Source organism: Corvus cornix, chromosome 4, assembly GCF_000738735.6.
Source record: "Corvus cornix cornix isolate S_Up_H32 chromosome 4, ASM73873v5, whole genome shotgun sequence".
NCBI classification, from domain to species: Eukaryota; Metazoa; Chordata; class Aves; order Passeriformes; family Corvidae; genus Corvus; species Corvus cornix.
The window spans coordinates 64,814,584-64,828,999 of NC_046334.1; the positions used below are offsets into that span (position 1 = coordinate 64,814,584).

Consider the following 14,416-nt stretch of genomic DNA (forward strand, 5'->3'; position numbering starts at 1 on the left):
GGTCCTTGTTTTAGGTGGAATAGGAGACTGTAAAACAGCGTGAAATCAAGCCCATAATTTTTTATTCTAAACCATACGTTACAGACACAGTTCCTACAAAGTGCTCATCTAACATTCAGTTTCATTTCTCCATAGGAGTAATTAGCTGGCAATGAGAAAAATCATTTAATTAGGCCCACAACTGATTAGAGGCTGGTGCATAGCCTATTGAAATAAAGGAGAAGATACAAATTGATTTCAACATGTTTTGGGTCAGCCCCAATCTTCCAAAGCAAATAGAGAGATAAGACAGCATCTGCTGAGTATTCACCTGCCAAGTCTTTGTGCTGATCTCTAATTTTAGGTCCTGCAGGCAAGTGTCCAGGTTATTTACCACCTGGGCTGTTTTGATCTCCTCTCAAACGTGTGTATCGATGGACAAGCTCTCTTATGTCTACCATGACAATACTGGCCCAACTCTACCAGCAGCATGAGGCTCAGGATCAATATGGATTCCTCCATCATTCAGCTGAACAGCATTTTATTTGCCTAATTATTAATATCTATTAAGTGCCTAAACTGGAAAATCTTGACTAAGCAGTCTAAAATGCGTGAGTTGGACACGCTATAGAAATGCAGAGTATTATCATTACTGTACAATATGGGATGTGCCTGCAATCTTCCCATCACAGATTCACTTGGCTCCATCACAGCTGATACAAATGATAGAATCCTATGGCTGGCAGCAGATTTGCATCAGCCACATTAGGTATTATTTTTTCCCTACTGGGAACAGAACTCAACAATTTGCATACATAATTGCTGCAGGCCTATTAATACGTTACAGATATCTGTCCTCTGATAAAACCTGTTCTCCCATATAGGTATGCACGCACTTGGTTCCTGGAGAATGGGTTTATGGAAAGACATCACAGGCACAGATCTAATTTCCTTCTCATTTCATCAGCCGATTCACCCAGATTAAAACTCAGTACATTTTGCATGTCCAAGCACCCAGGTGAGAAATCTCCATGCTTAAATTTGTAAATCTAACTTTTTCTTTCTTGGTTCCTCCTCTGTAATGAATTTTGTATAAATTAATGGCTGCTAACTACTTTGTTGGTCTCCATAGGATGCATGAACTCATTCTTCTGTATCTGGATGGATTTTCACACCAATGACAAATACAAATTAATTGGAGCTTCTTCCTATAAACTCATAAGACATGACTGACCGATACACAGGATGCAGGTACTTTGGGTAAGAAAATGTTATTTTTTACATTCAGAGGATAGATGTAATTAAGATTGTGTTACCACTGCCTGATTTTATTATAAAGCTCACAGTTGCCTCTCTCCTTAAGTGGACATTCTGTTTGCTAAAGGTAAGCTGGTTTCAGCTCCATTTGGTAGCACATACGCACAACCTTGCTCTGTTTCTCTGTCTGTCCTGGACTGCAGCAGGGTGCTAAGCATCAAGGCAGCTTAGAAGATGATCACAGAGAGGTACAATATTCTTTTACTTCTATACGATGTGTTTGTGTCAAAGTTACCCAACAAGAAAGCCTGATTCTATCAGCTAAAGGAGAAATGTTTAATTTACCAGGTCATTCAAGCAGTGACCTCAGGCAGATGCCCATGCTCCTCAAAAGCACTCTAACAAAGTGGGTCTGAGCCATGATTTCTTCAAAGCCTCTTTGCACTGCACTAGTCTATATATTTTGTGGAAGCTTAATGCAATACAAGTGTACACAAGGCCCCTTGTGGAAGATTAATGCAATACAAGGCCTTTTTCCTACACCAAGGGAATGTAATAAGGCCATGACACGTCTGAGATTCAGATCTGAAATAACATAACAAATCCTTACTCTGCAGTGTATCATAATGCCAAACATGCCAGACTGGGCACTGGGATGCCCAGCCATCCTCCCAACCCTTCACCTGCCTTTGCTGAGTGGTACTGGTCAGCTGTTTTTCCCATGTCTCATTTCTTTTTTGTCTTTTAAAATGAAAGCAGCGATACCACTGCCTTCTGTAAAGCACTTTCAGTGTGGCAGTGTCAGTGGGGATTTTTGGGATGACGCTGTTTAAAATTGCCAGGCACGGTTTAGGCAGAGCAGGATGATGGAGTAAATCAGTGTCTCAAGCTTTTCAATCTATGCTTCACTTCAATCAGTTAAGAATAATTTCATGCCTGATCACAGCAATGGCTGCAGGGCCTGGCATCAGGGCACTGCACGTCTCGCTGGTCGGGGAGTGCTGGCGGAGAGGGGCATGTGAGGTCCCTGCAGCCAAACTCTCAAAGACACTAAGATACAAATGTTGTCTTTCATAATAACAGCAATTAACAAGAAAAGAACGTTACAAGGGACTGGCGTTCAGTTTGAAGTACTTTTTCTTTTTAGATTTGGCTTTCAAGCATGCGTGTACCATAGCATTACATAAGCCTGTGCTAAATCCCAAACAAAATCAGGAAAAATTCAATTGCTTTGGGGAAGACAGTGATTCAAACACTGCTGCAAACAACTCGTCAAGGCCAGGCAGCAAGCTGGGCATAGAGAGCCCACTAAATGCATGGAAGCCACTCAGGTCCATAGGAATCCACAGTATCCATACTATTTGTTTTTGTGGTCCTTGGACCAAGCTCTTCTCCAAGTCAATGCTGGGGTGCAGCTCAAGGGGTTTAACGGGTCAAGGACCAACCCAGAAAGCTCCTGGGGTGAGATTGCGCAGACACGACTCCTCACAGGACATAGTCCCTCAACACTGCAGCAGCAACTCATTAACCTCAACACCCCACATACCTTCATGTCATGTAACCACAGCTTTAAGGTCTGAAAGTCACTCTCTGATGGGCTGCTACCCATCTTCAGGCACTTTGAACTTAGAGAAACCACCCCAAACTAAAAGCAAACCACACATAAAATAAAGTGATGACTAAAAGCCACATGTGCACCAGTATCAGTCCAGATACAGGGCCAAGCAGATGCAGTGACACCTGCCATTTGAGATCAGGGGTGGAGAACTGCTTTACTTGGCAGAGTAAATAGAATCAGAGTGTCTCAAACTGGGCCTGGGCACTGACAAAATAGTTACTTTTGAAACCTCCTTCTGTTAAACTTTCAGGTTTTTTGATTTCTGCATCTAGGAAACCAAGTTCATGATCTGAATCACAGGTAAGATGAGAAATTAAATGGAATTAGAGATACTGAGTCAGGGAGGTGAAACTTGTCAGTGCCAGCCCTGAGTGAAGATCCCCTCCTATGTGGGCAGACGAGTTAGTCTTTGCTAACTACTTAAACCTTGCAACACCCAAGAAAACAGAGGGATGGAGTCCAAGGCACAATGAAGGGCTTATCTCTGGACATAGGGATATGGTGTAATACGGAATTTTAAAAAAGAAAGAAACATGCAGTAGATACAATGAGCCAAATCTGAAAAGCAGAGTAGGCCTAATTATTTCTTTAAGGCCATATGTGGGAAACAGTGAATGAAGTTGCTTGAATTATTGATCATCAGCTTCAGATCTCTGCCCTCACCACAGCTTGGGACACTCAGCAGTTCTGATGTCACTGATCTCACATGCCAAGTCATGCCACAGGATGGGTTTTGGAAAAGAAAGGCACTGTAACACTTAAAATTGCAAATACTACCATTCCAATCACCAAGTGCGGGCAGCAAAGAAACTGCAAACAGTTCATGTTTTAGGGTGTGGCTGCTGATGGCTCGCCTTCTACTTCTAAATATAAACTTTTTCAAACTTCACCATGAAGTGACAGCTACCCCTTATCACTGAAGGCCAGCTGTTTCTTTAGCACTCAGCTGTCCCTGCTGCTTGCTCATAGAAATGGAAGAAAGCTATTTAGAGACGCAAATCTGCAAAGCCTTCGAGCACACATCTATCTTAGAGCCCCTCCTTCACTTCTTAAAGCAGTTTGGTTGATCTTCTTTCACACCTGTTTTACACCTCTGCACCCACACTGACATCACCAAAACTAGCCCTGGTTCCCTGGCACAAATAAAACCAGATACAGAACGATTCCTTCTAGGTATTTTAAAAGCCTTTATGGTGCCTCCTGAGAAGGACTCATTTGAGTTCACCCCTAGGAGAAATAATATTGATAAAACTTCTCAGCGCTCTCTAGCATGCTGTTGCACAGTGTTGCTCCCTCAATGCAACTACGGGTAAAGTGTGCCAGTGGTTGTTAGGTATGAGCCAGCCCTGTCCTTCCCAAATGTGTGTGGATTTACCCTGGATTTCATCAGCAGGGGGTCTGTGAGTATGTGGGGTTCCATATATACTTACAGTTCCAGCAAACTAACACAGTTTATGACTCCTGAGGCCGAGAGCCACCACGATCAGAGATCAGCTGCCTTTTGTGACCACACTGGCTCTTACTTTGCACTGCACTTACTCTTGCACATAGTCCAGCCGGCTTCAGTGGTTCCTCACTACCCAAAGCAGCCCTTCCATGCAGGGAAGCGTAGAGGCACAAGGCCCTGGAAAGTGCCAATATCCATGTGAAATTGTCCTCCATCACCTTAAAACAACTGTCTTCAAAATACTTCTGTCCACATTTGAAAGCAGAGAGAGCAATGGTTTTTACCTCTGGGAGTGGTTAGAGGGGCTGAGCTTGGGCCCCAGGGAGTGCAGGGGTGGCTGAGGGTGGCTTTGGCTCAGCAGTCAGATCAGTCCAAGCTCCAAGGATTGTCTGGTGAAGGCAGTCCTCGGCAGGGTGCTCAGCTCAGGCTGTGTACTCTCCTAAAGGACTGTCTTGTGCAGTGTTTGTTCATACCCCTATGTTTCCAGAGTTTTTTCCAGGTAAAGTTGTGTGCTCACAGTGTGGTGGGGCAGAGCTTTCGGCATTCAGAGCCTCAGTAAATCCATGGGTGTGAATCCTGGGCTTTCACACAAACATTTACATACCTAGCACATTAATCTTCCTTTCTGGATGTATGACTGATTTCCACAGCACGTGTACAAAACAGTTGAAGATACCTTTAGACCTGTATACAAATAAATATAGGTGTTCCGAAGATCTGAGGTACTGCTGTGGATGCAGTAGAGAACGATGCCTTATCTGCGCATCTTTGCATCTTCCCCAAGTGCCCTATGCATGTGGTCAGACAAAGGGAACTTTTCTTTCCTGTGTGGACAAAGCAGACCTGTGCATATACAGTTTCATGTTGTTTCACAACAGAAGGCAATGTCAAATAGTGTCTAAACCTACTTCCAGTTAACAGCAAAACTGCCATAAGTTTCACTGGTTTTACAGTAAAAACTGTGCTGTCTCACCCACATGCAGCAGGATTTCAACAGTTCAAGCAGCAAGTGGAAAATGTTACAGCAATTTTTTTTTTACCTTTGCAATCTATGCACCAAATTCCCTTCTGCCTTGTAATTCATAGAGTCAGACTTTTTCCAAACAAATACAGAATTCTCTTAAATTATAATCACAATGCTGCTTTCTTGACTGCCTTGTATTTTCTCTTATCCCTGGTGCCTGGACCAAATGGCAGTAAAATGTGATCTGTGTTTCAGCCATTTTCAAGAGCCACATTACACTTGTACATCTGGGGCAACAAGATACAGACTAATATAAGATCAGGTGTAATGTGTATGTGGTTTTACCACAATGCTGTAAAAACAGTAAAGCATAATCCTTGTTTTAATCTGAATTGCTGTTATCCTCTTAAAAGGAAACTCAGGCTGACATCTTTTGCCAAGGAATAAACACACAGGACAACATTCTGCATCCATCCTGTATGCTGGATAGCTCTTACCTAAACAGTTCAATTAAAACCAATGAGACCAATTGTGTGCCCAAGTGCAATCCTGCAGAAGGACTGATTACAGGCTTCAGCACTTTTGGCCTGAAGATGTACCAATGTGTGATCCCAGCACAGCTTAAAATATGCCTATTTTAAAACTCCACTTGCTCGTGTTAAAACCAACCAGTTTTAGGCAACAGCTGTGCAGCAGCTATCTGAGATAAGGATGCAGAGCTAGCAGCACAAATAGGATGGTGTGGACAGGAAAGGTGCTGAGCTCTTCCTGCTCAGCCTGTGCGCCGGGAGCCAGGCTATTCCGGTACCCGGCTTCTGTGTATCCAGATGATGAAAGGCAGCTGAATATGCTGGCAAGGGCTGGAAGGCTGGCAGGCACTCTGGCTGCATTTCTGACAGCTTTCCACTGTTTCTCTTTTTCAGCAGGTTAGGCCATTGTGTAGAGTTTAGTAATTCCCTTACATCCCTGTGCGTGTTTTTACAGGGCTGCCGTCTTCCTCTCTCGCCTGAGCACCGCAAGGGGTCACGAATACACGTGCCAGGCACACTTTCACAGCCCCTCCGGCATCCCGTTTGTATCATCTTTTTCGCTCCCATTCATTCCTTGCCATACTTTCCCTTACGGGCCGCTCCGCCGCCCCTCGTTCCCGTCTCCCCTCACGCTCCCCCCGGGCTCGCCCGCCGCGTCCCACCCGGCGCGTGCGAGGGGCAGAACCGCCGGAAGCCCCGCCCCCCCGCCTGCCTCTTCCTCACGGCAACGCCACGCCCCCTCCCGCCCATTGGCTGCTCGCGCCTCGCTCCCCGCCTCCCGCCGCGCGGCACGCGCCTCCAGCCCCATTGGTCTCTTCCCCATCCTCATTTGCATGCCTCCCCGCGCACCAATGGGCGGCCGCTGCCTACTTAACATGCAAGGAAGTGGCCAATGAGCGGGCGCGGGGGCCGGGCCACCACGTGCTGTTGCTAAGCTTCGGCTTCTAAATTGTTACTACACGGGCAGCCAATGGGCGCGGGCGGCGGGGATCTGTCAACATCCCCTGCCCCGACGGGGGGGACTCTGGCCGCCGATTGGCCCGGCCGCCCCTCCGCGTCCCGCCCCGCGCCTGTTCGCGGCTCGCGATTGGCTGCGCGGGCTGCCCGTCCGCTGTGTGTCAAATGTAGGTTGAGCGAGGTGCCTTAAAACCGGGGGCTCGGGAGTCCCCGCGCGTGAACTCGGCGCGGGGGGCTCGGAACGGGCAGCCATGGAATTGAACTCCCTGTTAATCCTCCTGGAAGCGGCCGAGTACTTGGAGCGAAGAGACCGAGGTACAGGGCGCAGGCGGGCAGTCGGTCAGGCACCCGCAGGCGCTCCCAGCCGCTCTCGGCCTTTGTTGTGCGGCGGCCGGGCCGGGGCAGCGGCCCCGAGCCCGCACCTGCCCTGGGGGAACCCGGGCTGCGCCAGCGGCAGCGCGCTGGGGGAGCATCGCTGCTCGCATCTTGGCTTTTTTTATATATGACCCCCCAAGCAAAGCAGAAGGGGGTTGTTTGTGCCGCCCTGGATGGGGACGGTGCGTGTGGCAGCGCTCAGGATCCCTCTCGCCGCTCCGTGTGTGGCAGTCGGTGATTGTATGGCAGCTCCCCTCCCCCAGCGCAGCGTGACAAGGGTTTGCATGATCCGCCTCGTTTTTAATGTGCACTTCAATAATCCTCCTAATTTCGACACTTCGGTGTTGTTCTTTTTTTCCTTTGGTTTACCGAGTTACGTTTTTTTTGTCTCGCTTCTTTAAGAGATGCCAGAATAAAATCCAAACAAATCAACCGGAAAAAATTCTGTTCTTTACCCTAGCGTTCCTGCAAAGGAGGAAAAAATTGCATGGAAAAAATATATTGCCACTAATGCTGACTTTGTCCCTAGAAGCAGAACATGGCTATGCATCAGTGTTACCCTTCGATAGTGACTATTCCAGAAAGAAAACAAAGGCAGGCACCATGGCCAGAAAATCCCAGAATAACAGGTAATAGACGCACCGCTTTTTCAGAATGAATCGTCAGCTTTTCCAATGTGTCTAGCTTATGTGCAGTGCATACATTTATGAAAAATAATAATTAGTCCAGTGTCTCAGTTTTCCCCATCCCGGTAGTCGCCATTTTTCCCCTGGATGGGCTTGGCTCTGTTTTGATCTCTCATATAAACACTGCCACGCGTACACCATCTCCTTAGTACTCACTGCACTTCTGAACCATCCGCCCTCATCGCTCCTTCTGCTCCGCGCTCGCCGACAGCGGCTTTTGCTGCAGACCTTAACACCATAATCGCCACCCAGATTTCTCTTTGCATGGCACCTAATGTCCCCCCCGGCATTTATTTATAAACCACAGGCAGCGAGCCGGCCGCCTCCCCCATGGCAGCCCGAGCAGATGCAGCCTCCGGTTGCGGCGGCGCTGGGCTCTGGGGCGGGGAGCGTGTGCGGGCGGCGGGGGGGACACTCCGCACGCCCTCCAGCCTCTCCGGGAGGTACGGGGTGAGAAGGTGCCGGAGTGAGCTTGACCTCCCCGCGGGCTGTGCTGCACCGCCGGCTCGCCAGCCCTTCCGCCTGGCCGCCGCACGCAGATCCGCCGGGGTGCGCGGCTCGGTTGTTGTTTATCCCGGTTATCGCCCATCCGCCTCTCCGCCGCCGCGGTTTTGTTGTTCCCCCGCAGCCGCTACCTGCGCTGCGATGGCACGAGCCGAGCGCTGCTGTGCGCAGGCTCTGCAGCTTTGTTTGCTGCTCGGGCAGCGGCTGTGTACGTGCAGGAGGCTGGCTGTCTTACAGGGACACTGCCGGCCCCTGCCCGGGAGCAAGCCTAGCCCTAGGCTCTGCCTGCTCTGGTCTGCTTTGCTCTTCCAGGGCTGCTCCGGAGAGGACCGAGGACCGTGCCCTGCTGGGCCTGCTTCGTCCCGGGGCAGCGATGCTCTCCCCAGCGCAGGCTCTGCTCTGCATGGTCATGCTGGATGGTGGCTCCTGTAGAATAGCCTAAAATGAACTTGATTTGCACGTGACTTGTTTTCCAAAGGAGCAGAGAGTCTCGGCAGGCCCGCTCTCGCTGCTCCGGCGGGCATCCTGCGGCCGGGTCGAATGGTGCTGGGGAGGTGCCAGGCAGATGGCCAGGAGCTGCTTGTGGGGCACCGGAGGTGCAAACCGAAATCAAAAGCTGACGAACTCCCTCCTTGAGCAAAAACACGAGCTGCTGAGTGCCCTGGTGGTGCCTGCTGCGGCCGAGCAGTGTGCCTCGAAGATAACTGAGGGGGAGCAAACTGTGCCCCCGTGCCCCTGCCCCGAGCAAGGCAACCATTTTGGGGGCTGTTAATTGCAGTACTCCTACTTTTTTTTTTAGTTTTAGTTGAGTTCTTTGTCTCATCATGGAGCATGAAAAGACAGTTCATTTTAAAAGAGAAAGTCATCAGGAGTGGGAGGAGTGTCTTGTGTCCTGAGACACTTTGCTCCTTAAGATTTTTAATTATTTTCATATAAAGTATGCTCACTGCTTTTAAAAAAAATTCAAAACAGATTTCATAGGATTTCCAGCTGTAAATTGCTCCTTGAATTGTACAGATTTCTTGTCTGTCTCTTCAAGAAATCTGTGTTAGTTACAGAGCTATTATTCCATCGTTTCCGTTCTTAGGGCTCTTGTCATCCGCTGCAAAATAGTTATTTGTCTGAATTGTAAGCCGCTTTCAGGAGTTTTTAGGAGAGGATTTTTAATCTATCAAATGCAGCAGAATTAAAAGATTTATGGTTACAAATTTGGTAGTGTTATTAAAGTTGAGGCACACACATCCACTTGCAGTTACCTTCTTGCTTTTTTTCTGCCTGCAGATTTATATTTATCTGTTTAGCATTTTGCTCTGGTTCTCACTCCATAGCAGTGGCAACCTTCAAAAATGCCATCCTGCGGTGTGCAATGTGTACGTTTACCTACACTTTCTTTTCTTCTAGCTGCATTGATGAGATGAGGGATGGGTCATCTGTGTTGCAGGACAGGATGATGCTTGTCAGGGAATGGTTTCCAGCACGAACACTGCTGGGACAGTGGCTGGCTTGGTTCAGCATGAACACTGGGCTTGCTGACCGGTGTGGGAAGCAGAGGCACATTGCTTTAATGCAGCTCCCTGTTCCTTCAGGGACAGAGGGGCAGTAGCAGTGCCCTGTGGGCACCTCTGCATTGTCTGTACGGGCTCTGTACCTATGTCCAGCAATCACTGCTCATGTTTCCGTGCGCACTTAGATTTTCTGGGGAGAAATTACCCCCACATTTAAACATGCAAAATACACAATGTACACCAGCTGGTGTATTATTTGGAGTTTAGAGGCTATAGGGACCAAGCCCCAGACTAGAGTGAATTTTTTGGTAACACACTTAATTCTTCCTAAGCAACTCAAAGATTAAGAGGGAGACGATTGACCAAAGTTCAGAGGATCTGGAGTGGTCATGGGTGATGTGAACCACTGGGCAGAGTGTTTGTCCATATTGTTCCACTTTAACCATTTTCCAGACTCATTGGGTTTGAAGCATCAGATGCTGGGAGACGTGATTGCATACAGGGGATTGCATACATGTCTGAAATTCACGCCTTATTATTTCATTGTTTTTCTGGATTAAAAATACATACTTAAGGTTGGAGGCGTAGGAAAGGAACAGCTAACTGCACATTTCAAATCTGCAGGGGCATTGTTGTTTTCATTATCTATTTTTGTATCCTGCTGCTTGCAGCATCTGATCAGATTAAAAAGTGAGAGATGTATATATGCACATATGGGTTTTTTTCATGCTTTATGAAGTATACATATATAGAAGCATGAAAAACATCTCCTTATTCTTGGAAAATCAGAAAAGAGGGGAGGAGGAGAAAAACTGTCAGATGTGAGGGAGCCTGTGTGCTGTACTCTTCTTTGTTCTGTGTTTTCCCTCCCGTGTGCCTGCCTGTGGGGGGAAGAGAGTACCCCGTGTGGCACAGGTGTGCTGGCCAGGCGCCGTGGGCTGGGTGACAGGCAGGGATGGATTTCAGCTGCCCTGGGCACTGATGGACCCCTCCTTCCTCTGCCAAAGTGCTGGTGATATTCATGTAAGAAATTGTAGGATGAGACCTCCATCCCTTGTGGATGGCTGGCGAGGCCCAGACCAGCGGGAGAAGGGGCAGGAGGCTGTGGGCCCTTTGGACAGGATGCTTGGGTCTGGGCTAAAAGGTTGCTGGCCTCTTGACTGCAATTGAGTGAGAAGTAATTCTGGCAGGTTTTGATTCATGCAGGGAAAAATACCAGCAGAATTACATTTGATTAACCAAAATCTATAAGCTTTCTGTCCACTGTAAGAATTTAACATTATTGCTTTGTCCACTGTTAGCTTTGAATCAAAATTGAAAGTGGTTGTTAGCAGTTTGTTGATAAACAATATTCTCTGTGTTACTGGTAGCAGTCAGACACAGTTTAGCCATTTCTTTTTCACTTGCACATTAAAATGTCTTGATGTTATGTGTTTTCTTCTCAGTTTCCTGTGATGTGCCCTTTCCCATGTCACACAAACCAAACTGCTTTGTTTTCTTTCTGGTTTGCTGTTTGTACCGTGTCCTCAGCCGAGATTCAGACTTGTTTCCCCCCAGTAATTTTGACCAAAATCCTCTGGCAAATGAAACTGGATTCTTGTTTTGTGAAGAGAACAGGAGATTAGAGAAAGCCACAATATTATCTTTTGCAGGGAGGTAAACCTAGGTCACATCTTCTTGTTACAATAATACTTATCAGGTACTTGACTACAGTATAATAAATGTCTCCGCAGAGCAGTGGCTGTATGTAGTTCCTAAACCAGTGCCGTGCAGTGTAATAATTCTTGCTAAGGTGTACTTAGAATTAAAAAAAGGCATAAAACAAACAGCTGGATTTACTGCTGTTGTACCTTTGAAATGTTAATAGCAAATATTCAAAAGTCAAGCTTGGTTTTTGCTCCAAGGAAACAAATAGGTGACACGTGTGCAATGTGCCGAGGAGGAATGCGACACAAATCTGAAATTTGGTGACGTTTGCTCACAAGGCAAAGCACTCTGACAGAGGAACATGCAATCCTGCGGATAACGGGGCTTTCTTCTGCCCTGGCTGCAGTGACACTCACCAGGTGTTGGGTACCTTGAGCTGTGGGTGGGTTTGAGGTGTGTGTCTGCCCATGCACCGGGGAGCTCAGGCAGCTGCTTCGCCATGAAAGGGTCAGAAATAAGGTAAAATGAAAACCAAAATCTTAGTGTTAGATGCCAGTCTACTGAGGTCACAGTTAAATTTACTTTCAGAGAAAGGAATTGAATGTCGGTGGTGCAGTGTGTTTGGCCTGTTAATTTAGGAGCTGGTTTATTGAAGGAGAGGGAGCAAAATAAATGCCGGTTTATAAATATATCTTCTGTGTCAATTAATTAATATTTTTGCTCATATGTTATATAAATAGACATGTACTTTGTGCTGTGTTCTGGCAAAGGGTTACACGTAGAAAAAGATGAGAGCGGCATTTGGATTTTCAAATAAAAACAGAGCTTAATGTCCGAATTCTTCTGTTGATGTTGGCTCATGTTGAGGGTGAACCTGTGGCCCACAGAGTGAGCCCCTTGCTCTCTGCAGATGTTTTTCTGTGCCCACACTAAGCAGCTTAGGGATCAGGGCCTGATTTTTGTTTTATTTTTCCTTTTTTTTTTTTTTTTTTTTTTTGTGAGAGGCCAAGAATAAAACACTGCAAAGCAGACTGTGCAGATGTAGCTCCTCTGATTTTTCACCTGGATTTCTGAATTCGATAGATCTTTCTGGGTTTGCCTTCTGAAAGCTAGGACAGCAATTGTTACCGCCACATTTGGTTTTAAAGTAATGCATTTTAGTCCCAATATAACAGATTTCACCAATGGGCCTATCGCCCCTGAGGAACCGCGGTAGGTCTGCGATGTTTGGGAGCTGCCCTGCTTGTGCAGTTGAGGAAAACAAATTGCCACCGTATTAGAAGCACGTTCAGACCTGGCCACTGCAAACATGTGGCAGCACCAACTTGAATGCGATCCCAGAGCCAGAACTCTGCATCAAGGCTGTGCCAGTATGCCTGGTTCCCAGATCCCAGCTGAATCTGCAGAACCAGTTAAATTTTGCTATGAGGAGAATGCAAAATTAATTTTTAGTGGATTAATTCGGTACAGGCTGTTTCTTTGACAGGCTGTAAGTAATGTGTCCAGTTCGGAACAAACGGAAAAAACCCAACAACCCAGGAGCAATGAATGCTTGGGAGGACATGTGCTTATGTTCAGTTTTCTCTGTGCTTTGCGGGGCAAACTGTAGTATTTTCAGGTGCATCCCAGGCAGGTTAGGTATGTGGACAGGGAATTTCCTGGAAGCGAATCTGGATCCTTTCAATGAAAAGCTGCACAGCAGTCGCATTCACACAAGACTGCAGGTGTAAGCTTTGTGCTTTTACACACCTGCACTTCTGGGAGTAGGAACTGGATGCAGACACTTAAGGTGTAGCACCTTATAAACCTTCTTGTTCTGTTTGTTCTTACTCTTTTGGCCTGGACAAAAGGTGAAGTGCTGGCAGTGTAGTTCACATGGCTGCATGACCTTAGGTGGAGTTGTATCCTGCACATGGGTTGTATAACACCCTGACAGCCCTGCTTGCACCAGGAAGCCCTGGCACGGGTCAGGTGCTGCCGCAGTTTCAAGCACTTGGTTAAGTACCCTGCTTTGGTCCCTATACAGTGCTTTAAAATGCGTTGGCACCTGGTAGTGTATTGGTGAGTCACGGTCTAGACCTCCTCCCATTAACACAGGGCAATAAACTTCAGCAGCATTTCCATACATCCCTGCTTTTGTCAGGAGCTGCTGGCTTCCTGCTGAGCAGATGTCCCATCTGGTGGGGTAAAGGGATGGAGGAGTAGGGAAGGTGTCAATACTGAAACAGGCCGTGCATCGCACGTACAGTGAAATCTCAGTCTAGATGAGAGCAGCATGTGAGCAGCTCCTGCTGGCTCACCCATAAACTGGCAGCAGTGGACATGGAGGGGCCCTTGCCTTTTCTGTGTTAGTCCTGCCATCTCAATTAGCACCTGTCTGAATTGTTTAGGTGTGTCTGTTGAATGTTGCATCAACCAAAAGCTGAAATCCAATACCTAGAATTCCTGTTTGGGGAAGGGAAGGTGGTGGAGGGAGATGGTTCTGGGGATGTGCTGAGGGAAGTATGCACAGCATCTTGCAGACCAGTGTCTGCATTTACTTGGTTCCTTGTTCTTTCAAATCTTCTTTTGACAATTTCTTCACAAATAAAATTTATAGTCAGTGAACTGCCTGGCATTTGTAAAAGGGATATTGGAGCTGTCTCAGATCAACAGTGTAGTCTAAGCACTAGTGTTCATTATCTCTTCTGTCTGAATCTATGATTTTGCTGATTTTTTGGTTGTTGTTATCTGAACCTTTTTATTGACACCTTTTTTTTCATCACTGCTACCCCCAACTTCCCAAAGCTTTGCATGAAGATACAAACTCAATAGAGTGAACCTAAGTTAAACACCAGAAGTCTTCCTTCTCTTGCAGCCGTTTTTGAAAGACTCCACAGACCATTTGCCTGAAAATCACAGTCATATATCTGTCTCTTTCATATAAATACATATGTACATGTATTTC

The 14,416-nt window shown here is 46.9% G+C and overlaps 1 protein-coding gene across 3 annotated transcripts in view; it reads left to right on the top strand.

Annotated features, from left to right (window-relative positions):
- Window positions 1-6,914: 6,914 nt before the first annotated feature.
- MXD4 (MAX dimerization protein 4) overlaps window positions 6,915-14,416 on the top strand; it is a 41,155-nt gene continuing 33,653 nt past the window's right edge. Inside the window, exons 1-2 of one of the 3 annotated variants that reach the window (XM_039550522.1) lie at window positions 6,915-7,067; window positions 7,588-7,756. In XM_039550522.1, coding sequence (XP_039406456.1) covers window positions 7,004-7,067; window positions 7,588-7,756 — 233 coding nt within the window. In that variant the 5' untranslated portion in view covers window positions 6,915-7,003. The remainder of the gene's footprint in view (window positions 7,068-7,587; window positions 7,757-14,416) is intronic. The other 2 variants (XM_039550524.1, XM_039550523.1) reach the window with 2 other exon arrangements.